The 26,619-nt window shown below is 36.6% G+C and overlaps 1 protein-coding gene across 2 annotated transcripts in view; it reads right to left on the bottom strand.

The window, feature by feature from the left end:
• WWP1 (WW domain containing E3 ubiquitin protein ligase 1) overlaps positions 1–26,619 on the bottom strand; it is a 58,082-nt gene that overhangs the window by 1,185 nt on the left and 30,278 nt on the right. The window contains exons 6-23 of one of the 2 annotated variants that reach the window (XM_082045004.1): positions 26,543–26,606; positions 24,252–24,433; positions 20,772–21,117; positions 17,394–17,489; positions 16,578–16,752; positions 14,006–14,060; positions 13,827–13,911; positions 13,603–13,731; positions 12,607–12,679; positions 12,445–12,516; positions 11,317–11,405; positions 8,370–8,529; positions 5,470–5,603; positions 5,248–5,388; positions 3,777–3,897; positions 2,498–2,602; positions 1,168–1,264; positions 781–853 (exon numbers count right to left, since the gene is read on the bottom strand). In XM_082045004.1, the coding sequence (XP_081901130.1) occupies positions 781–853; positions 1,168–1,264; positions 2,498–2,602; positions 3,777–3,897; positions 5,248–5,388; positions 5,470–5,603; positions 8,370–8,529; positions 11,317–11,405; positions 12,445–12,516; positions 12,607–12,679; positions 13,603–13,731; positions 13,827–13,911; positions 14,006–14,060; positions 16,578–16,752; positions 17,394–17,489; positions 20,772–21,117; positions 24,252–24,433; positions 26,543–26,606 (2,197 nt within the window). Of the gene's footprint in view, positions 1–780; positions 854–1,167; positions 1,265–2,497; positions 2,603–3,776; positions 3,898–5,247; positions 5,389–5,469; positions 5,604–8,369; positions 8,530–11,316; positions 11,406–12,444; positions 12,517–12,606; positions 12,680–13,602; positions 13,732–13,826; positions 13,912–14,005; positions 14,061–16,577; positions 16,753–17,393; positions 17,490–20,771; positions 21,118–24,251; positions 24,434–26,542; positions 26,610–26,619 lie in introns of both variants that reach the window. The other variant, XM_082045003.1, reaches the window with a different exon arrangement.

Genomic DNA, 26,619 nt, shown 5'->3' on the forward strand with positions numbered 1-26,619 from the left:
AAATGAATTTTTCTCCTTCCTTGGATATAACTGTGTTTTGTTTCATTTCCCTCTAAGCTTTGCCCTAAAAGGCTTCTGCCAAAATTCTGTTTCATTCCATGTCTTCTTCAAAATCGTCTTAGACAAAGAGGGAGGTATAACTCCTGCCATAATCACTTGAAAAAACAGCACCAAAGGAGAAAATGGTAAAATGAAGGATGCCTTGAATTAGTTTAAAAGTAGATGTTGTCACAAGGTTGCCAACGGAAGGTGTGCCCACTTTGCATGCAGTATATACCTGTTGTTCCAGTTTGGCACAGGAATGCCAAGACAGTAAAGGTCTGAAGCCTGGCAGGGAGAAGTCATCTGCATTCTTGGCTGAGCATCTTTGTTTTCAACGTTTGTTGTGATTTCTTTCACATTACTTTCTCCCATGACTATACATTTATAATGTTATTGCATAGTAAGTGTATCTAATAACTGTATATACCTAATACTAATATGATTTTTGTTCAGTTACTAATATTTAACATTGTCTAAAAGAAAGAATTAGGGAGACACCTCTCAGTTCTATGCAAGAAGGATGATATTGTCCTCCTGACAGATCTGCAGACAGTGCAGTAGCAAAATTTGAGAACAGGGCAGACAGAAAAGTTTTCAATACTGGCATGTCAGAGCAATCAAAAAAGCTGAAGATGGAGATAGAGATCTGATTCACATTAGATTTCATTTGATTTGGTAAGTGCAAGACCAGAAGAAAGAATTACTAAAGGTACAGAAAGTTCACATGTAACAACTCACCAAGTGTGACTTCTTGGTAACCATGTTTCCTTACCAACTTTTTCAATGCAGAATTTCTGAGGACCATTGCTTCCTAGAGGAAGATTAAAAAAAAAGTGTAATATGTTCCATTTAAGTAGCACACATGATATATACATTACATAAGATAGAACTCAGATACAGCAGAGCGCTCGTTAAGTGGTACTCAATGTTACATGAACATTCTTCTCATACAAATGGGCTAAATTCCTCATCATTTATAGATACATTCTTAGGATTTCTGATATAAAAATCCCTCCTAGATGCAAGCTGATGTACACAAAGCCCCTGCTCTCTTTGCACTTTCAGCATGATTCATTTGCAAATGGAACAGTTACAGTATAAAAGTTTTGGTCACCTTTTACTTACCCATAAGTTCAGCAAATCCACCCAGTGGTAATCTGCAAGTGCCAGTGACAAACTGCAGAAGCCGCATGCGAACTTCATTGTCTGTTTCTTTTACAAACTAGGCACAGAAATTCAAGTTATTTAACAAAAATTTTTAACATAGCTGGAGAAAAACAAAAACCCCATGAGACTGTTGAAAAGGTATAATTCCATTTAAAAAGACACTACCGTGAGAACAGTTTACCTTTCTCAATTTCAGTAAAATTGGGGGTGGAAGGAGAAGACAGTGATTTCAGATTATATGCACTGTTGACTATCAAAATGTGAAGGCTGGGAACACCAAATAAGAAGCATCTTTATATTTTTTATTCTACACTGAAACATGAATCATGCCAATGCTTTATATGAAGACTATTGCCATTTTGACTAAACACAGCAATAGCCATGCCGCAGGCTCTGGGGATCTCAAAACCGAAGTAAACCCTCCGTGTGAGTGTCTCAGAGAGAGAAAACAGCACCTGTAACAGCTGTAACACTTTGAGAGGAAATTCCCTGGGAAATGGAAGAGGAATAAAAGAGAGGGGGCACTGATAGAACTGGCATTTTGGCTCAAAAAAAACCTGGATAACAAGATTAATGTTTTTTTCTATAAATGTTGAAACTATATCCAAGTTACTTGAACTTCTGGTTAAGATTTTTTCAGTACCAAGCTTCTTTAAAATAAATCATATAATCAGACTGTACATTATTCTAGCAATATAAATGATCTAGGAAATAAATTATTTGCATCATTTTCTTACTGTAACTTTGTCAAAAGCATCTCTAAAGTGGTGACTTATTACAAGACAAAAACTGCCTAGCTGTGATTTCTCTTTAGGGAAATTCACAGAAACTATGAGCTTGTATATTATTTTTGGAGGTTTTTTTCTAAAAATAATTCTTAGCTAACTTCATTAAAATGTGAGTTATAATCAATCAGTGCTAGACCAGCACATTTAACATAACAATAATCATAAATAATACGTGGCACTTCAGATGTACAGGTGTACTACATTTAGAAGGTAGATCACTGCTAACAATACAAAAACCCTCTATCATTGTTTACTCAATAAGAAGGACTCGATATAGAAAAATTATTCATGACCCAACCATCCAAGTATAATGCAGGTATCTGTCTGTCACTTCCCACCCTACAGTATGCTCCCTAATCCTCCTTTCCTTTTCTGGAAAGAAAAAAGGAAGGAAGCAGCAAGAACCTTCGTTCACAAGGCATCCCTCCACTCCACACATCATTTGTGTTACAAAACAACCCAAAATCTAAAGAAGGTAGAAATTTTACTGTTCAACATACCTGCCAGAACCATATGATCTGCTTGCTATTCCTTGTATAATGACGATAAACAGTGTTCCTCTGCCAGTCTGCTAAATCAACTTCTTGCATACCACAGAGCATAACCTAGAAAAGAGAGTGATTACTTGACAATATACGTCTACACTCGTAAAGTAAGCATTAATTTTTTATCTTGTATGAGACACACTAACAAAAATGGAGGTTCTTGCTCCAAAAAAAGGACTAGTAACTTTCTCATTTTAGTCCACAGCTAGATCTTTCTTTATCCTAAGTTTACAGAACTCCTCCAGAATTGTTTATGTATTTAAGTGGTCTGAAAGCCTGCATACCAGAAACTCAGTTTCTTCTGACTAATAATTCAATGATAAAATACCTTTTCCATACCAGAATTTTTTTTATTTAACAGAATATTACCTTTCCCATTAAAATCCTGCTCATATTCCAAGATTACTACACTGCTGCTACTGCTAGTAAAGCTAAAACACACTGCAAAGTGTAAGACTGCAAAGCATTCATTACAAGAAGCAATGAAAGCTGAAAGTCCTAAAGGCAAAGCGTCCTAGAAAACTGAACACTAAATAAGAAGATCAAAGTGCTTGCTCAGTAAAAACTCCCATTTAACTTCAGAACACCGGTCATTATATACAAGGAATTTTGGCAGGTCCCAGAGAAATAAATAAACCGAGCACTACAGAGCCTTTTATCCCTGCTCCAAATCACAAGTGAACACTGCTCAGGCTGATTGTTAAATAAACACGGTGCATGCAAGCGATTCCTGTTATCAGCTCTTGGGCTACATATTCAGGATCTGCACAATTCAGTTTCAAACATTGTTAGTCCCCCCAGCTTTCTGTCCTGCAGTGTAATAACCCTAGAACCTATCCTAGACTATGAATGTGAAACTAAGCAATCACTGTACATCAGACCCAACTTTTGTGCTTTCTCTTACAAGGTAATTCTACCCATCTACCAGAGAGGGAAAAGTTTTCTATGACTAAGATATCCGTCTCTGACCTCATATCCTGATCCTTCACAAAAACTTGCAAAGCATATTTGAATGCTGAAGGTGGAGTCTAGAATTCAGGACAAAACACCAGTTCAATAGAGATACTGGCTTTTCACCATGACTCACGCCCACTGCTCCTATTAAATTTTCCATGTTCCAGAAGGTGTCAAACACAGCATGCCACAGATGAGAGATTCAAGCTGACCTATCCATGTAATCATTCCATATCTATTACCTTTGCAAAAGGCAAAAATGTTGAACAGAAAACCTCACCTCCAGCTCCTTTTCATCAAAATAGTGGAGCCACTGTAGAGGAACAACTTCATTAAAACCATCCAGAAAAGCTTTGGTTTGTTCTCTAACTCCCCGAGAAAATCGCCACTCAGCCATTAGCCTGGGATGGAAAAACAAACATGAATTAAACATCAGTTATCACTCAACATTAAGAAGTTCAAACATGTATGATTGTATGTCTGTTCCCCTGAGGTAATACTCCCTCCAATTTTACATATAGTACTGTATGATTCCATAGACTATATGGGACCTACCACACTAATATCACAAATCTCCAAACCCAGACACAAGTCACAGTAGCAAGATGTACTAAGATTACCATTCCAGTTTAAAAAAAATATGATTAACCTTTCATGATCAAAATTCAGCAGCCTTTTCATGAAAATAATGCTACTTAGGCATTATGCTTACATTATGGCAAAATTTGCTTTATCTCAAAAAATCCATAAACCTAGTGTTTCAATGGCAGAAAAAAAATTTCCAGTGATTTTAAAATACTCTGCTCTTGAGCAAAATACACGATGTAGGCAGAGAATAATAAGAAATACTGTTGCTTATAATGCCTCTGATTGCCCAATGCTTCCAGCATAAGACTATTTCCAGCTTCAACAAAGAGCAGTCATTTTCTGTTTTTAGCTTCTGGTTTGTGCTGAGATTTGGAGAAAGAGGTAACAGTTTTTAAGTTTCAACTAAAATGGCCAAGACACTTCTGAATAAAATAAAGAAATAAATATACTATAGAAACCATTCCACTGAGAAACTGAAGACTCCTAATTTAAGTGGGAACTTCATATGCAGCACTGGACATACACTGTATCACAGAAGAGGATCTGTGAAAATCTGCTTTTGAGATTGCTCTGAACAGATCGATCAGAAAAACAGGTTCAGAAAAATGAAGGCCATGATAAGATTAGGAGAGAAGCAGGAAAGAGCAGCATAACGGAACAAAGAGAAAAGTAGTTTAAGTCACACCATATTATCCACTATCCTGAATTTCAGTTTCCATAGTGAGAGCAAAGTTCTGAACAATTTTGAAATCATCTGTCAAATAAATGTCTTCCCTCCACCTGCACTGGTTACCTGAAGTTACTGAAAATAGGTTCTCATTTTCAGTGTCACCTGTTCTCTCATTACGAGTACATGTAATAATAAGGGAGGTCATCTTCTGATCTTCTGTCTATCAGGCTTTTTTTTTTCCTCTGGAGTGGGGCAAAGAGTGGAGATAGAGGAAGAGAGAAATGGGGAATAGGAGAGATCAAAATGTACCAAGAGACCATGTGTACCAAGATACCAAAATGTACCTAGATATCATTGATATCATTTCAAGAATAGTCGCAAGAATTATATCGTAATAGGAGGGAAAAAAAAAAATCATGCACTGTGTCAAAAAAAGAGTAGAGCAAAGGAAGAAATATGGAACACTTTTTTGTCAACATCTACACCTTCCTACCCAATATATTCTTCTTTGTTCTCCTCAGTTACCAAGATATTTGAACCTCCTGACTTCAGCTCATGTGAGGTTACTTTTCCTAAGAGCTCCATATCCACACAGAAGTACATTTCCAAGTTACACTCTTCGATGTTATTATCCCTGAAAGAAAAAAAAAATGCAATTACTTCTATATAAACAAAAAAAATCCATAAAACTTCACACACAAAATAATCTACAAACCTTATCCAAATTAAGGAGTTGTAAAATTCAGTATCAATAGATTCTAGGTCCTTAATAGTAAGTTTCTTGCTCAGCATTCGTTTGTAGAAAGGCAGAGAAAAACCAGTGTCAATAAATTTCCCATGAAACAACGCCTGTTGAACAGAAAAACCGAATCTGTTTAGCTTTTATTGAACTACTGAATTATTGAAGTATTTTTGGACTTTCTCCTTCAAATAATAAAAAGCACCATGTAGCAGTAGTGGCTTGGTATTTTAAAATAACCAAACATTATATTAAATGGGAAGAAAAAAATTATTAATTGACAAAATTTATCCACATATATGTTAACGTTACAAATTTTTATTAGAAAAAGCTTTTCATAAAAGGATTAAGTCTATAAAAAAGAGGAAATTACTAGGTTTCTTCTTTATTATGTCAATAGATATATAAGACAAGTGTTATTTGATCCCATTTGATCATAATATTTGATTCTACTTGAATCCTACTGCCATTTTTTACTATACACATACATCCTGCAAAATCATCCTTTACAGAATGCTACTGCAGCTTGTAAAAAGGTTTAAAATACAACCACGGAGTGCTTCGGAAAGAGCTCTGAGAATCACATTTTCTATAGGTGAGTAACAGAACTGAGAAATGAGATTCTCCCTTCTGCTGCAAAAATGAAATTGAAAATAAAAGCAAAATATGGACACATTTATCTCACCACACATGTACAGAGGGTGTAAGGTAATTTCTAGTACTGAAGCAGAGCATCACACACACTGACTCAGTGCATCTGAAAGCTGAGCACAGCTATAACTATAAAAACATTTTTTTCCTTATCAGCTACACTTTCTTCACTAAAATACATCTTAAAAATCATCCTCAACTAGGCTATGCATGGCATTAATTGCTTGCCTTTCCTTAGAGCTGAAATCCTATGAGCAGAAGAGCCATAGAAGCCTATTCCCTCCAGAAAAAGGCAAGGCTCCATCTTTTTCTCACCTTCTAGTTTCCCCACTAAGGGCTTTCTCTAGCTTGCATTTTCTTCTGCTTTGGGAGAGCTTAAAAAGGTTCTCTCGGAGGCTGCTATTTATTTGTTTGTTCATGTAGTTATTTTTAAACTAGCCTATACTTCTCATGGGAGAGCAAGCTGATAGAAACGGAAAAATTAAATGTCAAGTGCAGCATCCAGCCATACAATTTCCTGCTTTTTGCAAAACTTGGTTCTTCAATCATCTCATTTAATGTCTATGACAATCTTACAGCAAAATATAAAGGTTGCCTCGGCCAACCTCAATTAATACTTTTTTGTTACAAAGTAAGATACATATTATTTATGTTTAGCCCCATTTCAGTCTGTGGTTATTTCAGTACTTAAAACCAAAAGAAGTCTTTATGATCTGAAATCCCAACTGTTTTAGAACTGTGAGAAGAACAAAAACTACAATTGCACCTAAAAAACCTATTTAGACTCTTTAAAATGATTCCCACTTCCATTATTACCTGAGCTCTTTTAAGCCACTGGCAGGTACCCTGGGATGTGCTGCAGGCACCGCCATCCACTACAAACCATGAACGTACTCAAACCTTACAACAGGCCACAGTGACACTGTTACACAGGTCTCTCTCTCTGCACCCCCACCCCTTAGAGAATTTAAAATAAAAATGCAAAAATACTTCAGGAAAGAAAAGTTTGTCTTTTAATTACATAAAACACTTTAATGAAGTTCTATTCTATGATCTGTACTTTAATGAAGGAGTTTTCTGAAAGCTTTCAATTTTGGATTTATTTTATGTGCAAGATCAAAATTCACTGACTAAAATAAACAGAATTTGGCTCTAGCACTAATTGGCTTTATCACATCTTCCCACTAAATGGCACTATAGCTTGCTGAGGGTTCTAAAAGAAAGAAAAAAGTTGGCAGCCTATTGAAAGTTTTAACTCAATGAAATAAATTTTCATGACGGCACAGAAATGGGGAACCTGGCCATAAAATCCTTGAAATCAGAGATGTTATCATCAAAACTGAACAAATTTGTTTCTCAAGAAGTATCTATAAGAAAAGCAAAACCAAGAAAACCCCCAAACCTAATTTATTTGAAGTCTAAAAGTGGGTTTCCATATATGCTACACTTTGGTTGTACTTATCTAATATAAAAAGCCTGAACAATAGGAGAGAAGACGACAGTCTCTTCAACCTCAAAATGCACTTTTATCTACTCTTTTTGGTTTTGCTGTTCACCATGTTCAGGGATGCTGCTGAGGGCTACCCACAGACACCACAATGATTATGTGGAAAGATGACTGTATCACTACATGGGAGGAACAAGATGCGACAGAGCAGGAGTCCACTATAGAAAACTGACTCAGTGATCCCAGAAGAGGAAATGATCCCACACGCCTCGGCAGCTTTTAGTGTAAGAGAACCCTGGTGGCGGATAATCAGTTCCCTGCCAGTTCCTGCTCTCCTCACTATCCAACCTTTGTGTCCATGTACGTATGTTTCAGTTAAGGCTCATAGTGTCTGCAAAATATTTCAAACTCTTTTTTTTTTTTTCTAATACAGTAAGGTATACCACATCTAACTGAGAAGCCTTCTTCACAAAATACTAGTCACATTTTTCAGAGCATCAGTATTCAGACACTCATCAAACAGTGGTTTGCAGAAGCACACACATCCAATTGATAAAAATAAAATATTATCTTGAATATCATTAACTTTTATCACTATCCCAGGAAACATACGTAAGAGAGTTAATTCTCAAGGAATATTTTGGCTCAATAACCTTACGTGGCTTAATCTTCCATTTCTAAGATATTAATATAACCTTTAATAACTGTAAAAACAAACACTGTTCAGGAATAAATGTATAGCTACAGCAAACAATAAAACCTTAAAAATCTAACCTACCATGGCAATAAAGCGCCCAATGAAACAGAAATATGAAAGATGGTCAGGATTGATTGTTGATGCTGGATTTATCTGCAGGCAATAGTTGCTCTTGCCAGCATATTCAAATAGGCAGTACATAGGGTTCAGTACTTCATGGGAAAGCAAGAAAAACCATTCTCTAAGGAAAAAACACATGTATACACAAAAAAAACATCAAATACAGATGTTTATCACCATTCCCTTAGGTAGCTAGCAAAATGGTCAAAATATAAGCAAACTTAGAAGAATAATATAAACAGTGTTGTATTAGAATCACAGAATAATATATGGCATTATATACTTCTTAAATACAAAAAATCATAATTATAAACAATGTTAGAAAGTCATGGTTTCCAAAGTTTAGAAACTATTGTTAAGATTGTGACCTTGAACACACACTCATAGCACAGGTTTTAGCTGCATGTTAGTAGCATTCTTGCCTACAGTCCTTGCCTCAACCACTATACAGTATTTATCCTCCTCACGCCTGCTTTACTGTGTAAGACTCAAATCTTTATTCAAAAAAAATACAGACTATTTCATGGACAGTGTTTATTATAAACAACCTTACGTAACACAGAACAAAAAAAAAATGCAGCATAACATATTTGCTTTCCCAATCTGTCAGCAGAGCACACACTGAGGTAGTGTGGTTTAACAAATTAAGCCCATGGGACACAACAATGTGGAAACTTTTTGTTGAGGTTTAACTAATACATGCTATTCACCACTTTCACAGTTTCCAATGCAGTTGAACCTGAAATAATAATAGAATCTGGTATTTCAGTGTTAGAACAGCCGATTTTTAGAATATTTTTTGCTTTACAGAATTTGCATATAATCAGAGACCTCAGAGGCAGTCATATAGACTCAGGAGCTTTTTGTTTCAGGGCCTGAGTGCTTGGAACTAAACAACCAAGCTTAGTGAAAAACTATTAAAAAAGCTAAAAGTCTATCCTATAATAACTGCAGGGACTGAATTCCATCCTTGTCACCTTTCAGCTGTCACATTTAAGAGGCATCTCTTCTATCCCTATGTTTACCTGACATCAGGAAACAGAAATTAGATACTTGCTGGCATGTTTCTCTTAACCGTGCTAAGAAACTCAAGTCATGGATAATGATTCACTACAACTCGCTTCCAACCCAAAGGCCAAGTACAAACAGCAAACAGAGAAATGCAGCCAGGAGACAATAACCCTAATGCAAGGGTGTCAGACTCATTGTTTCTGGGGGCCACATCAGCCTCGTGGTTGACTTCGAAGGGCCAAATGTAATTTTAGGACTGTATAAATGTAACTACTCCTGCCCTAAGAGGTTCTGTGTATCTTTAGTAAGTATGAGAATACTTTACAGCATTCTATGCAAGTTTTATACTGAGACAATTATTTTAACCCTGCATCAAATTTAATAGCCACTTGAATCAGATCAAAGCCAGATAAAAAGGGAGGAATTGAAGATATCAGTCATCAACAACAAGTTTGCAAAAGCAATGAATTTTTCATGTCAACAGCTAGAACTAGCAACACGACACAGTGTCAGATGGGTTCTGCTAAACACAAGGTAAAAATCTGGAGAGAACACTGAGTTTAGCTGGCTGAGAGAGACGTCATAGATCAGGTGCATCAGCTTTATTTGTATCAATGCAGTATTACATTATCAAGTCAGTAATCAAATATTTATTCCGTGTTCTCAATGAATTCTCAGCTCAGGTTAAAATGAGATCTTTGCTGCTTCTCACCGTAACATACAAAATCTTGAGTAAGACTTATTCCTAAAACTATGAAATTATTCTACTTTTAAAAAATATATATTATTTATTTATTCTGCTATTTTCTGTGACTAACACTTCAGCTCAATTATTCTAACATCACTTCTTTGGAATACTTTGTTTCTCTGAAACAGATTACTTTGAACTCTCCTGGTCCTCATCCCATTGCCTACGGCCATCGTGATATGGACACCAAGCAAACAAAACCCAGGCAAAGCAAAAACTGGTTTCCTCTCTGAAGTCATCCCCCAAAAGGCTTTCAGATACTGTAATCCAGAAGCACAACCACCCACATATCTAAAGAAGCCCAACATTCAGAGGCAAGCTTCCTTCCTTACAAATCCTACACATTTTTACTAACTTCATTTTAATACAGCAAGATACACAGAACCAGAACAAAATCAAAAGAGAACTATTTTACATTTTAAAAAAGGCAAAAAGAATAATTCTACTACCTATGACTACTTCTAATACCTTGGAGCTGCAGTAGTACTGAAATTTTCATCCTACTAGTAACATTTCAGTCAAGTCACTGGCAGCAGTAGTCAGAGGTTGTCTTCTATTTGGTCAACAGAGAAAACACGCTTTGTTTATGGTTTTCCTGTTACCAGATTTTTGCCTCTGAGTTCCACCTCAGATTCTAGATTCTTGTAGTCCAGCTGTTTCGCATTCCTGCACAGCCTACTTAGTCTGTTTGTTTGCTGTCGCTTCTTGCCTGTGCTACTCTCCTCTTGTTTAGGTCCTTTCTGTTCATATCAGCCCCAGTCTGGTGTTTGCTTGTTGTCTCCCAAATAAGCAAACCACTTTATTTTTCCACAGTCTCCGCTTTCAGGAAAGTAGAACTTTCTGACAGAAAGTTTCTGAAATAACTCAGTCTAGAGCAATTAACAGACATAAAGAAATACCAATTTAAACATCAATCTTTGTCAAAGAACTGACCAACTGAGACCACAGTTACACTAATGCAAGGTTACACTCTATAACAATAGCCAGTGCTGCCAGTTCCACCTCTTTAATGCATTAAGGGGAGCTAAAAAGGTAACCAGGGTCAGACTGCAAAAGCAACCAGCTTTTTTGCCAATAGAATGACATTAGAAATCAAGGTTAGTGTGCTATAAAAAATAAAAACTATTTAAAATAATTTATTTCTTTTACCTTGCCAAGCCACCATAATCCAATCCTTCTTCTCCTCTGAATATAACATATAATCTTCTCCTCAAATCATAGGGTTTTAATGCCATAATCTATGAAAAAAATCCAAAATTGTAATAAGCTATAAAATATACATTGTCAACACAACTGTTCTTTTTTATTCAGATTTAATTGATACAGAAATGCCATATATGTCAAGTTTACACAGATTTGACAAGGAATTAGACTAACTCACAGATTATGCAGTCAATGATTGCACACAAAAATACCACTTTGGACTTAAAATCCTTGAGCAGCATACTGCTACCAAGAGGGAGACCACATCTGGACAGTGTATCACTATATGGTCGCCCTGTTCTTATACACATCTTAAGTAATTCTGTATCATTAAAGGAAAATGGGCAAAAAGGCATTTCATTTGACATGTTACAGATTTTTGGTTTTAGGCAAATCACCTAAAAGTCATTTATTCCAATCCAAAATAAGTGTAATATACTTTCATTAATAATGTATTTTTTACCTATAGAGAATCTCTGCCAAGAGGTCTTTTATGTGGTGACAGTGACAAGAATTTTGATTGTTAAAAGAAAGAAGGAAGGAACATACAACGGCTGCAGACGGTAACAGCCCAAGAACTGTAAGTTTCAATTACACAGGTTTAACATTTGAAGGACAAGCAGGACACCAGTTTTAATCAGAGAAAACAACATTTTGTAATGTATATAACCACACACAAGGATTAGGAAAGCAAATCCAATGTGGTTAAGTTAATATGGTATGCAATGTGGTTAAGCTATGGAACTCTTTACCACAGGATGCTGCAGATGCAAAAAGTTCAGAAGAAAAGCATAGTCAAGCTGACAGAAGTCCCTTGAGGATTATTAAATACCCAGAAATCACATCAAGCTCAAAAAGCATTTAAATTGCAAACAGGTGGGAGCTGAAAGATCATTTGGTAGAAGTATTATATATATTACTTCTGTTCTTACAGTCTCCCCTAAGAATGCCCCTTTGGTTAATAACAGAGGAAGATGACTGTGTCTAAAGGACCATTAGTCTGAACTGGCCATGACCATTTTTGCTCTTATGCTTTATTTTGATAAACAAACACAACAATCTTTGTAGGCTTACTTGCTGGAAGGAATCTTCAAACAAAGTCTGTCTTGATACATTGATTTTCACATGACTTGGCAGCGCATTGGACTGTAATCGTAAGGCAATAATGTTAAAAGGCAGCACACATAAATGTAAATTCAAACAATTTCAAAAAGTAAATAATTACTTAATCAGTACCTGACACAAGTAACGGAAATGAGCAAGTTTCCATCTAAAGCTACGCTCATAAGCAATCTGTGGCCCTTTATTTCTGTAAGGAAATATATTTGAGATACATTAACCATACAGACACCAAACAGTACTTTTAATGCTGAACAACAGCATGCAGATTTCAAAAATATACAAAAACTGTTATTGTAAGATATGACCAGAAACAAAATGCAATAGATGGTTTGGTTAGACAGTATTCCTTTCTGCTCCGCCCCATTTTTGGGGGTTAAGATGCTAGTCAGCTTACCAAATTCAAAAGAAAGTCTAGAGGACTTCTATCATTCTTGTAAAAATTGCAAGCCAACTAAAGAGACTTCTAATTTATTGCCTTCACTGAAAGACAGCTACTGCCAAATTAGGCTTCATAAATTCAGCTGTTTGTGGAACTATGAAGGAATTTCTAGCACAATACTCTATAGGCTCTTTGAATTAAAAGGCATCAACATATCAGCAGAAGTAAACCCTACCCTACATAAAAGACCTTACAACTGACACCATAGTTTGGGTCAATACTTCTGATTAAATAATTTTTAAAAAGTTTTGCATGTAAAATTGTTGAAAACTGTTTAGAAGTACTTTGTTTAGACATTGATGTTGCTAGAAGGTGTATAACTATAAGCAATACTCATTACAATCATTTGCTGTTTCTTTAAAAATTTAACTATTAGTTACACTAGTTCAATACTCATGTTCACCTCACTTCCCCACTCTATTTATAAAACAATTGCAGTCTTGGTATTTGAAAAGTGTATAAAAACTACTGAACCTTAGAGCAACACAGCAAACAATGTCATAGATAAACTGACAACTAAAGCTTAAAAATAGATTAAATTTACAAGACAACAATCTGTTCATAACTTAATGCTTGATTCCAGCTAAAAGTATAGATTGTTTCCTACTATGAAAAGACTGGATCATTAAACTAAAACAAATTAAAATGCTAAAAAACATTTTCTCACTTACACGGAAGATTTCCCAGTACGAGGATCATTGAAGGTGGTGGTTCTTGTATTATGGTCAACAAAGTATCTGACACCTTCTCTGGTATAACGGATTTCCCAGCCCTCTGGAAGAGGGTCTTCATTTTGTAAACTGTAGAAGAAATCACAGACAGCGCTTTTTTCCCCCCCCATATCACGACATATGAGAATTATCTTTTTAACTGCACGGTCAATATACACACCTACCCTTGAGTTCGAGGGTCTTCCCACTGTGTTGTTTTTGTGTTATGATTTACAAAATACACCCTATCATTTGAATCCACTCTCCTTTCTAGGGGGAAAAAAAGAGAAAAAACACTGTACAGTAATTGCATTCCACATTTCTGTAACTGTCACTTCCTGAAATCAACAGTTAATTAGCTTACCCCAACCTGGTGGTAAAGGCCCAAGTGGATCATTTTCTGCTGACAACATTGAAGCCTATTTAAAAACAAGAGAACATTCAGTTAGGCCAAATATTATTATTTTTTTCCTCAATGTTTTAAGATTACCACTAGTTCTGAACACTATCCACTCTGGAAAAAAAAAAAAAAAAAAGCCATTTTTAGTCTGTTTTTGTGAAGAAACATAGATTGTGTTATAAGAAGATATGATTTGTGCTCTTGCCTCCACTGTTTCAAAACCAGCGCACCCTCCCTTTTCCTTCCTATAGCAAACTTGAGAGTCAGCGGTCTTCAACATGTACAGTTCATAGGAGTTTTGCAGAAGCACGTATAAGCAGATAAGCACAATGTTCTTGCTTAAGAACATGCTTTATCATAATAAACATTTCCAAGCACAGTGATTACTGCCAACACAGGGTTTTTTGCTTCCTCAATACATGATATCTTCCCTGGCTGTTTGGCTATTTTCAGACTTTGTCATTCTTTGCAAAAGCAGCTGCATTCATTAAAAATGTGGATGGTTGAAGTTATACCAACATACAGTAAAAGCAAAAAGCAAAAAAAAACCCAGATTAAATTATTATGTAAAACCATACTAAGCTCATAACATACTGCAACCTTGCAGAAGTCCCACAGTAGCTCCCCCAAGAATACAAAACATGGGAAAAATAAAATGTAAAAGGCAGAAATCCCCCAAATTGCAGGATCCATACTATGATTTATAACTAAAAGCATCCCCCCCAAAAAAAATTTTTTTGACACTAAAATGGTTTGTTTGGTTTGGGGGTTTTTGTGCAGAATGGAATTTTGTTTTACGGAAACCAATCAACATTTTCTAGACAGTATCTTAAGGATCACCTTGCTACTAATACTGCTTTATATAGGATATGCAATCCAAAAATCTCAAATCCACTTAAGAGTTTACAACAGAAAATTCAGGCAGAAAAGCTACAATATTTTTCCTGTGAAACAGAAATATAGCAAGATCAGAAGAAAATGCCAATAGTTACACTTAAAACCAAGCTGCCTCTTTGTTCAGCCACCAGCTACTAGATGTGAGCAGAAAATTATTACCTCAGCAGCAAAAGCAGTTAATTCTTTTCTGCTTTTGCAAACTGCACAGTCACAATGACCCTGTAACCAAAGACTTCTGTGTGGTGAATATATAAAAAATAATGCACAACTGAAATGCTGTCTGCCAAATAACTGGTCTTCTTACAGGGTCTAAGCATTTGTGTGTGGCTACTGGCTAATGTATATTTAACAGAACACACTGAAACACTAGGCAGTGGCATGGGATGAGCCAGATTCAATACCAAAAGAAGTACAACATATGAACTCAGGTAAAATTAAAAGGAACTAAAATAACCATATCCTATCCATTTTTCTTCCTTCAGATAGCTTAGTTTTTACTGTTCAATGTAACTGAAACATTATCTTACTCATTAAAAGTATTAATTCACTTGTCCCCAAGCCAGGCTCTTTCCAGTGGTGTCCAGTGACAGGACCAGAGGCAATGGGCACACACTGGAACACAGGAGGTTCCCTCTGAACATCAGGAAGCACTTTTTCACTGTCAGGGTGACCAAGCTCTGGCACAGGTTGCTCAGGGAGACTGTGGAGTCTCCATCCTCAGACATATTGAAAAGCCATCTGGACAAGGTCCTGGGCAGCCTGCTCTAGGTGGTCCTTCTTGAGCAGGGGATTGGACCAGACAACCTCCAGAGGTTCCTTCCAACCTCAACCATTCTATCTTACTCTAATTCCATAAGATAAACTGACTTCGATGCAAAGCTCCAGCAGTTAAGAAAAGTCAGTGTAAAATGTGTGTTTCTGCTATTGCTAGTGATGAAATACAATGTCTAATTAAGACAATGAGAGGCTGAGAACTGTTAAACGTAAGAATACTGCAGCATCCTTTACTTCAGTGGGGTACCTAAATAAAGTCCATCAAATTCAAAGCAAAGTTAGGTCTGTGGATGCACAAAGTCCTAATCCAATGACGCTGTTTTAGACTTGTACTTGAATGGTTTCTTCCTTAGAACACTCCAGATTTGCTACATATCACTTATGAAGTCTCTGGGACTGGACCTTTTTTTAAGAGACCAAGCACTATTCTTAACATTGACTGTTTAGAGTGACAGTGACATGCAGGCACCGTCATTCTTAACTCTGAAAAACCAACTATCCTATTTATGCAGTCATGGACGGAAAAATGTGTCTCAAGAAACATCCTCTTCGAAGCTACTCATAATATTTTCCTTTTCAGTTAATGGACTGCTTTAGTTTTACCTCTTACTACTGTCATTAAAAGTCTTCAGTATCATGCCGTATACAAGGCTCAAGTTAGGGAACAGACTCAGAAGGAAGTACTTTTTGCCCCTAAGGACAATTTTTGTTCACATTTTCAATAGAATCAGAATCTGAATTACTGATGCCAAATGTCTCATAATGCATGTGGTTTAATAGTTACAAAATCACTTTAGAAAAAGTTAAAGAACAAAAAGTACACATATACCACTCTACTAATTTCTAAATTTTATGTAAAAGTTACCGAATAGAGGTATCGTTGGTTAAACTGTTGCATAGCTCCCTGCAGTTGATTCCGTTGAGACTGCCACTGCTCAAAGTTCCTGACAGATTCCATTGTTGGCCGCTGCCAGGTTGTTGTTCTCGTGTTGTGGTCCACATAGTAAACTCTTCCACGATCATCAACTCTTCTTTCCCAGCTTTCAAGAAACACAAAGTTAAGAGCTAATTTTTTCAGTAATATTACATAACTAATTTTCTTTTCATGATAAATTCCTAGACAGTACTTGAATTCAGTACTGGAGTCACAGGAATGATTTTCATTTCTAAAGTGCACAAAAGTATTCCCCAAATCTATTGATAAAAGGACAATAACATTGAGCAAAGACAGACTTCAAGCAATTGCATCCTCAGCTCTCTGTCACCTCATTTTTAACTCTGTACATGTCTGTGACCATAAGCAATGTTGGCAGGCTTCACAGAAAACACTGCCTGGAAAAATGAGGTTTGGAACCAGTGCCCTAAACCTAGCAGTGCCACCTAAATAAAGGTAGTCAAATGTGCATTATTTAATGCTTAAGTTTTAAAGGAAGAAAAAAGTAATGTAGTTGCTCTATTTGAACAAATGATCAGAACAAGCAAAATATACAGTACCAACATTACTATAAAATAGCTGCAATTGATATAATTCTAAATTAACTGAAAGCTAGAACTTATTAATATGTAATGTATAAAACAGGTCTGATAAGCTGTTTTAAAAAGCTAGTATTTTTTCTGCACCAAACAAATAAGCAAAACCGTAGTACCTTTATCATATTTAAATCAAAAACATCTACATTACCCAGGAGGTAAGGGCTGTGGTCTTTCCCATGTTGTTGTTCGTGTGTTGTGATCAACATAATAGGTTCTACCATGAGGATCCTTTCTTTGCTCCCACCTTCAAGACAGAAAGACTTTCACATAAATTAAAGAGAAAATACTTCCTAGGACTTATTTCCCAATAAGCCAAAGAAGTACCTTTGTATTGAATGAAAAGACTATGATGCAAAACTCATTCTAAAATATCAAAGAAAACTCACACTAAAATACATATCAGTTACTTCATACTTGAACTGATGTCACCATAAAGACTTATTTAAAGAACTTTGTACATAAAATGAGCACACATCAATATTCACAACCGTTTTCAAATTCTATCTAAGTAATCTGACAGCAAAGACAAATAATTATCTGCTCAATGCCTGGATGCTAAAATAACCTCATTCAAAAAGTGCTTAGAGATGCATCCTTTGCACTTCTAAGTAAATGCGTCTCTCAAAAACAAGAGGGAGTTTACATTTTGAAGCACTGTTCCCTATATCCAACAAACAACAGGATCTTTGAGAGTGAACCTGAGATGTGTGCCATCAGATGGTTTTCCCATTTCTGTTTCCTACCCTGGTAAATCCTCTGATATCCCTGGGGATTACTTCTTCAGTTTTAGTTGCAAAGCAGACTTACATTGAACATGGAGAGACGGCCAAAGGATAAAAGGATCATTGGGGGCAGTCAAAATGGCTTCACCAAGGGGAAGGAATGCTTCACCAACCGCATAGCCTTTTATGAGGACATAACAAGGTGGACAGATGATGGCAAAGCAGTGGATGTGGTCTATCTTTATTTCGGTAAAGCATTTGACACAGTCTCCCACAGCATCCTCACAGCTAAACTGAGGAAGTGTGGTCTGGACAATTGGGTAGTGAGGTGGACTGCAAAGTGACTGAAGGAAAGAAGCCAGAGAGTTGTGGTCAATGAGGCAGAGTCCAGTTGGAGTCCTGTATCTAGTGGAGTCCCTCAGGGGTCAGTACTGGGACCAGTACTATTCCATATATTCATCAGTTACTTGGATAAGCGAATAGAGTGCACTGTCAGCAAGTCTGCTGATGACACCAAGCTGGGAGGAGTGGCTGACACGCCAGAAGGCTGTGCTGCCATCCAGCGAGACCTGGACAGGCTGGAGAGTTGGGTGGGGAAAAATTTAATGAAATATAACAAGGGAAAGTGTAGAGTCTTGCATCTGGGTAGGAACAGCCCCAGGTTCCAGTATAAATTGGGGAATGACCTATTAGAGAGCAGTGTAGGAGAAAGGGACATGGGGGTCCTGGTGGACAGCAGGATGACCATGAGCCAGCACTGTGTGGCCAGGAAGGCCAATAGCATCCTGGGTTGGGTTAGAAGCAGGGTGGTTAGTAGGTCAAGAGAGGTTCTCCTTCCCCTCTATTCTGCCCTGGTGAGACCACACCTGGAATATTGTGTCCAGTTCTGCGCCTCTCAGTTCCAGAAGGACAGGGAACTGCCGGAGAGAGTCCAGCGCAGGGCAACAAAGATGATTAGGGGAGTGGAGCATCTCGCTTATGAGGAAAGGCTGAGGGAACTGGGTCTCTCTAGCTTGGAGAAGAGGAGACGGAGGGGTGACCTCATTAATGTTTATAAATATGTAAAGGGTGAGTGTCACGAGGATGAAGACAGGCTCTTCTCGGTGACAATCAATTATAAGACAAGGGGCAATGGGTGCAAACTGGAACACACGAGGTTTCACTTAAATATGAGAAGAAACTTCTTCACAGTGAGGATGACACAACACTGGAACAGGCTGCATAGGGAGGTTGTGGAGTCTCCTTCTCTGGAGACATTCAAAACCCACCTGGGCACATTCCTGTGTAACCTCACCTAAGTGTTCCTGCGCCGGTGGGGGGGATTGGACTAGATGATCTTCCAAGGTCCCTTCCAACCCCTAACATTCCGTGATTCTGTGACCAAACTTTATAAACAACTTAAATTTCATACTGCTGTGAACTGCCATAATGCAATAAAAGCAACCAGACAAAAAGTTGAAGTCCTTGCTTGCATTAGAGATATGTTCGTTTCTCTTATATACATAATTATTTGCTCCTAAAAACAGAGGCAGAACACCTTGCCTGCTACTCACAGGATTTGATGTGCAATTCCTTACTATTACAGAGTATCTATAAAACTCCTACTAAATGCCTTCTGCAGTTCAAGACGTTAAATGCTAAGGATACTGGGAGATACAGAGGTGCAGCAGCATGGTACAGAATTACCAGGGCTAAACATAATGAACATGCAATTAGATTTAGGGGTGGTGGGCGGCAGCGAACCACAAAAAAAAACACCACAGAAATGTGATCAGGGAGGAACAATGAAGAAATGCATTTGGCCACAGTGTGCACTATGCCTGGAATTCATGACCTTGTCCTCAATGGGAAAGCCTGTAATTAATTTAAAAAGCAAACGTGTGTGTACAGCAGGAATGACCACAGGAATTCCCACCTATAAAGAGCTTCCATTGTCAAAGCATCTGAAATTAAAAACGAAGTAACTCTTTCCCAACAACATATATACAATATTTCTATCTGTTTAGATGCTTGTTTTCATGTTTATTCAACTGCAGAAACTCAAGTGTCACCAATAATTTACTGAACCTCCTTCAGAGGGAGCAGGTAAAAGACAGGACCTCTGAAAGATCAGCTACAATGACACAAGGTACATACACTTTGAGTTAAGAAATTATTTCTATGTTCAGAAAATGCTAAAAATTTAGAATATTAAGGAAATATCAGTGTTCCCAGGTAGTTACTGAAGACATACTTTCACCTAATGTTAAGATCAATATAGATATTTGAGCATGTACTAAATTTTCATTTAATGTTTAAGCACATCTTTAATTTTGCATTTAAGCTTTAGAACTACAGAAGAGGTTTCTAATAGTCTACAAGAATCAAAAGTTTCTAGCTATTCTGAGCACAGAGATACACTTAAAATCTGTATTTTTTTTCTAATCTATAACATTACTGGTCACTGCAAACACCTACAAGTATTTCTAGACTATTTTATTAATTTTTAGTTCTCTGTATTTAGTCTCTACTACATTCTCACAGTTTAAGAACCAAAGGAGTAAAAAATTATGACCCAAATAAGTTTGAATATATCAAATGAAAAGTCGTCATGTCCATAATGACCAAGAGTTTGTCTATTCAGATCACAATACCATGTCAGCAAATCAGTTATAGCAGCAGCACAAACCACATTTTAGATCAAATAACCCCATCTCAGGCAACTGACCTGCATTTGGCAACCCCAGTATAGAATTACATTTCTGTTTCTTTATATACACGTTCAGATGAAACATAATTTTAGCATTAAATTCAAGCCCACATACCCTGGTGGCAAAGGTTCTGTAGTGGCACTACCAGGCTGCTGTCTCACAGGTTCTGCAGATGCACTTGAGGTGGAGGAGGATTCCCTTGGTTTTGCTGCATCTGCTGCTGTACTGTTTCTAGCATTGGGTTGCACACAGTCTGTTGCAACTGTAGGTTCTAGTTCAGCAGACACACCAGGTAATGCAGAAGTGTGGCTTTCAGAACAACAAGTTGCTTCTGTTGTTGACTGAGGTTCTGTAGTGTTAATGCAATCTGAAGATGAGGGAGCTTCAACTGAACCTGTTGGAGGCTCAGAGACAGAAGAATTACCAGTTTCTGGTGCAGAGGCAGACGACTCGCCATTAACTGAGAAATGGGAAGTAAGAACATTTGTGTATCAGAATCTGATGAGATTTACTTTTCAAATGACCAACTTTTAGAGTAAACTACATGGAAGGAATATGTTTAAGTCGCACCTATATGTTATAAGCAGCATTTTTGTCTAACATAACAAAATGTCTCAATGTACCTGCCTCAGTTAAATCTGTAATTAAAACCTACAGTCTGCAAAGCATTCTCTATACTTCCCTGGCATTCTCCATACTTCCCTGCTAAGGTAATTTCTTAGTTTCCGCATATCTTGGTCAACTTAATGTTATACCTTAATCTTGAGATTAGCAAAAGGTACCCGACTGCTTACTAGAAAACAGTACTGCTTTATTTGCTTTGAAACTCTGAACTTCTATCAACTTCAAAAAAGAATCTTGATTAGTATGACAGGAAAGAAAAATATTAAGAGATAAATAACTCCATGAAATATGGAAAACTAAGAGGTAGTTCACACAGGTGATTGATTATTTTTTTTTTACCCTTTCAGAGCTGAGGTACAGAACTCTACAATGAAGCAAAAAACACCTGTGTGTGACTTGGAAAAAAATCTCCCTCCCAAAGCAGGATTAAAATATAAAAATTAGTATTTGGCTAACATAATCTATGTAGTTCAATAACTGAAGTAAATTATTCTAGAAGAATCAAATCCATTTCTGTCTTTTAAAGAACAATACAAATGTTGTCCAACTCAAGCAATCTTAATTTCATTGAAGGTTTAAAGCAGGCATGGACTTAGCAGGAAAAAGGGGCTAAGAAGGCTTTATTACTCTGAAGCCCACTTGGTCAACAATACATCAATACCAATCACCTGCAAAGCTTAACAGAACGGTATCTCAGGACAACAACATCTGGCCTTAGCGAAATCAAGAACGACAGGCAGTAGGACCCCCACTAAAAGCCAAGGCCCTACTAAACACAGCATAACAAACATCATTCACAGCTTTCATTTTCTGCACCACTACTAATCAACACAAAACAGTGACAATTTTATTCAAACTCATCAGTTTGTACCTCTGCTAGAGTTGGAACTATTTTTCTACAAGACTAAATATAATACACAGTGTAGACTTGTAGAACAAGTAATGTTCTCTTTAACTGCACACTATCAGCCTACAATTCTAAGGACTGAGGCCAGTACAATAGCTCTACGCGTATAACCTTATTGATACAGATTTGCAAAATTTAACCCTAGACCAGTACCTATAAAATCCTGTTCCACCATTTTGAAGAGTTCATTTAATTCTGTATAATGCTTTTACAAATAAAAAATAGCTAGATTCTACTTACTACTTGCAATATATATATAATGTCAGGAATTTCTTGCTTTTTCAGATGGTCAGAAAAGCAAGTCAAAGAATTACAAACAATAGAACAGTCATCAGCAATTTATTTAAATTAGCAAGTCAGTTTCTTTAAGGAATTACCACAGGGTCATAAATATTTTCTTGATATGCATAATGATAAGCATGATTTTACTGGCAGTAGCATTTGTAAAATCTGTAAAGTTATTGCTTTTGAAACACAACTATTCCAGGGTAATATATCACTATTTCCAGTTCACATTAGACAGGTTATCTATATTAAGACATGACAAGACTTTCTACAATTGCAAGCAAATGTAAAGCATGAATTTAAAAATATATCTACAGACAATCTGATAGAGTTTCTTCAAACTTTTGCTTTAACTAGCAACGATTTTATTTAAACAGGAAAAAAAGTCAAGTGAAATTTCAGCTTTCATTGAAAAAAACCTTTAATTCATCCACATGAAAGAGTGAATAGGATTACATAACAAAATTAGAAGCAAAATAACTGACAAATCATCAGCTCTTTTAGTAAGCTGATCTCCAAAACAGATCTATAAAACATTACATCAGCCGATTACCTCACCAATTAGATCTAAACCAGCAATTCTGGCAACATCACATGAAATGACAATCCTGCTAAGCACAACAGTGGAGGGGGAAAAAAGTTTGTCATCAACAAATGCTGGAGACTTGTTTTATGCCTTACCTTAAAAAAGTCTCCAACTGGAACAGTAGTGGAAAACTGTTATATGAGTGCCTCAGTGCAAACTCAGTGAAGATTTCATCAATATTACTACTTGAACAAATCAATTATTTTTGCAATTACCCTACCCTAATACAGATTTCAAATAGATCTCTCTGCTATGGAAGAAAAAGGGAGCAATGCCTAAATAATATATATGCCCTCTGGACTTCAACTGAAAAGAGAGGGGAATGAAATTTAAGTTATTTGCACACACAAAAGCTTCAGAGAAGGCCTAATTTAATTATTATCTTTTCAAGTTCATTATTGTTTCTGCTATCTTCCCACCATACCCACACTTCCCACTCTATTACAGAAAGTTTGACAGTCTCTGTTCTACTGTTTATTAGCAGCTTGCCTATTTCTATTTAAGGCTTTTTCCTTTGCTATCACTGTAATCTCAGCTGTGAAAAGGCAGAAAGTGCTTAGAAAGCACAGTCATTATTATATGAAAAGTTTTGCCAGAAGAACAAAAATTAAAAAATACTTTTCATTTGTTTTGCTGTACTTAATCTTACTTGTAGTCATAATCAAAGTTTTTATGTTTAAGAGGAAAATTAAATTTAGTATTTGCCAATACTTGTCTTAAAACGGCATACCTTTTTTGGAAAAATTGAAGGCAAGGAGAGTCTGGAACACATCTCAACCCAGAGCACAACAGCTCCTTGATAGCGCTAAAAATTGGGTTTATCTAACGGCAAAAGAAACTTTAACTATAGTCAGTCAAATCAATTGTGAAAAAAATCTGATTTTTCTTCCAGACAATCAGTAGTACAGTTTAGTTGTCTGGGACACAGAAATGGAAGTGTTGCATGCTTTACATCTTTCTTCATCATAGAACTGATGGGAAAGTGCAAAAGTTAGTACATTTAAGAATAGATCTACTCCAGAAAAATTCACAGAAGTAGACATACAAGATTATAAATTCAAGCCCAGAAAAATCCTTTCAGTATTTTTGAAATCCAACCAAAACTGTATAGAAAAGTGGCTCAACTTCAGATACATTTCAACCAGATAAAAAAGTCTTATGGAACATGTTCTCATAACTCTCCCATTCTTACCAGTGCTGTTGACAGGCTGAGCTGCAAGTGGTTTTGGTACTGGTGTATTTTTGGGTCTGGCTGCAACATGAGTAGGAGATGGTGTGCTGTCTCCATTAACAGCTTCTATACAGAAAGTATTCTGCACTACGGAGTTGGAAGGTACTTGATTGTCTATCCCATTAGAAATGTCACAAGCAGATCTTGGTAAAAATAAGAGATCATTTTAGCTTACTACAAACAACATGTTAAACAGTTATGCAACTAAACCAAACCCTACACTAAATCACACTAAAGAAACAAATAAAGAAACGGAAGTAAATTCACAACAACTTATAACACCATGTTTGTAGCCTAAGTAACAGCCAAGTGCAAAACAAAACCAATTAAGGGACAAAACTAAAATTTTGGTTTTGAGGATCTCAGATACTTAAAACAGAGAAGATTTTCCATTTCCACTCCATCTTTTACTTCTAATGACATATTAGAATTGAGTTGGGCAGACTGATACACCTGGCACATCTTCCAAAACTGCCTTAGGAACCTTCTGTAAAGCAGCTATGAGCAATAAAACATTTTTTCTCTCATTAAGAAAGTGGAACAATTGGTACTGTTTGTCATTTCTCCAAAAATTACTCTAACTATAACATATGAAAGTAACAAAACTCTCCTTCAGTAAAAGGAAAATAAGATGAGCTTCTCTGCACATAGGCAGGATGGGACATTACAAGGACAGATATACACAGACTCTGTGTTTATAAGGCCACATGGAAATAAATCTAGTGTAAGGGCTTGTGAATGGTCTTGTTCAGTTAAGCTGTTTTCACTTAAATCTACCCCAAAATGCTTAAAGCCATCCACCAGAGACAAGTATTGTGAAAATTACATTCATTGCTAACTCTCCATTTTCTTAAGAAGTAGAGGCTAAAAATTAAAAACAAGTTAAACAGATGACAAAAAATGTGAGAATTGTTAGAAGTCCAACTTTGAACAATATGAAAGGAAGAAGCAGCATTTCCATGCTACCTTACCCAACTCCAAAGAAGTAGTATAAACGGAAATAAAGTTCTATCCCTTTTCAACTCTAGACTACAAACATTATTTGCTTCCTAATGACATGCACATAAGCTACCTTAAAACTTTTCTTCATCTCTTAATTTTAAAACTGTAAATCAAAGCTTCTGGATAATTGTATGGAAAACTCCTGTAATCAAAATACCAACATCAAGAGCAAGATCCCAGTAAAAGCCACACCTCCAGCAACAATACTTGAATGAAAATAAGTTATTGTTACTACAGTTTCAAAATGGTATGCAGATGTGTTCCAAATCACTTTCAACAGTCACAAACGTTTCTAAAGAAAAATAAGACGTAACTCTTTACCCTCACTCCATCATACTGGGCAACCATGGGGGAACAGAGACAAACCTCCACATATTCAAAAAAAGAATCAAGTAGAGCATACAAGGACAAATGTGTTCCTGACACTCAATTGCATAGCAACTCTATTTTTTTCAGTCCATGATGTGTCAAGAACTTAAACGGAAAGGGTTTCACTGTAGGGTAAATGAGCAGGCCAGTAACATTCAACTGATCTGAATGCTGACCTATTTGACTGGTGAGAGTGCAAACAACCTAAACCTAGCTCTCTGCAGGCAGTCCTTGAGCTGGTGTAGAGAAGCCAAGAATGAAGCTCTAAATTGATCCCAAAGCCTTCTTCTTGCCTCTTCAGGTTGAAGCAAGCAAACCCTTTGCCTCTGTTCTGAGTACTACTTCCTAAACTCAGTACAAGTCTCTTAAACAACTTCCTGATCACCACCTTAAAAAGGAACTGGGTGAGGGGGAAGTAATTTAGGCTTTTTCTAATTCTTCCTTCCATTCAGAGGGTATGTTGCAACAAACAGGTAGACATGAGTAGAAATGGTACTTAGAAGAAGAAAATTATTGGAATAAATACACAAAACCACACTTAACCACTGTTCCCCTCATCTCTGCTGCAGCGTTCAGTAGACTTCCAATCAGTTTAAGTTTTATGTTCAGAGGGCTAAACATCCAAGAGGCAATGATAAAGTAGTGGAGAGTAGACTCTATCAGCAGAGCAAGAAGATAATTCACTCTTGTCAAGCTAAATTACATAACTATCATACAAGCAATGTTTCTTTAACCTGTGGTAACATAATTTAGGGCTTGACAGTTAAAATCTATTCTATTAAAATCCTTCAAAAAAATTAAAACGCAAATAACCCAAGCATTTCAACTGATAAATTTGATATATGCTTCATACAGTTTAAAACACAAAAATAAATTCAAACCTGGATGTACTTCTTGCTGAAGCATCTCTGCTTTCATGCACAGCCTCGCCATTTTGCTGAACTTCTACTGAACAGTA

This window comes from Streptopelia decaocto (assembly GCF_964273445.1).
Source record: "Streptopelia decaocto genome assembly, chromosome: 2".
Classification (NCBI taxonomy): domain Eukaryota; kingdom Metazoa; phylum Chordata; class Aves; order Columbiformes; family Columbidae; genus Streptopelia; species Streptopelia decaocto.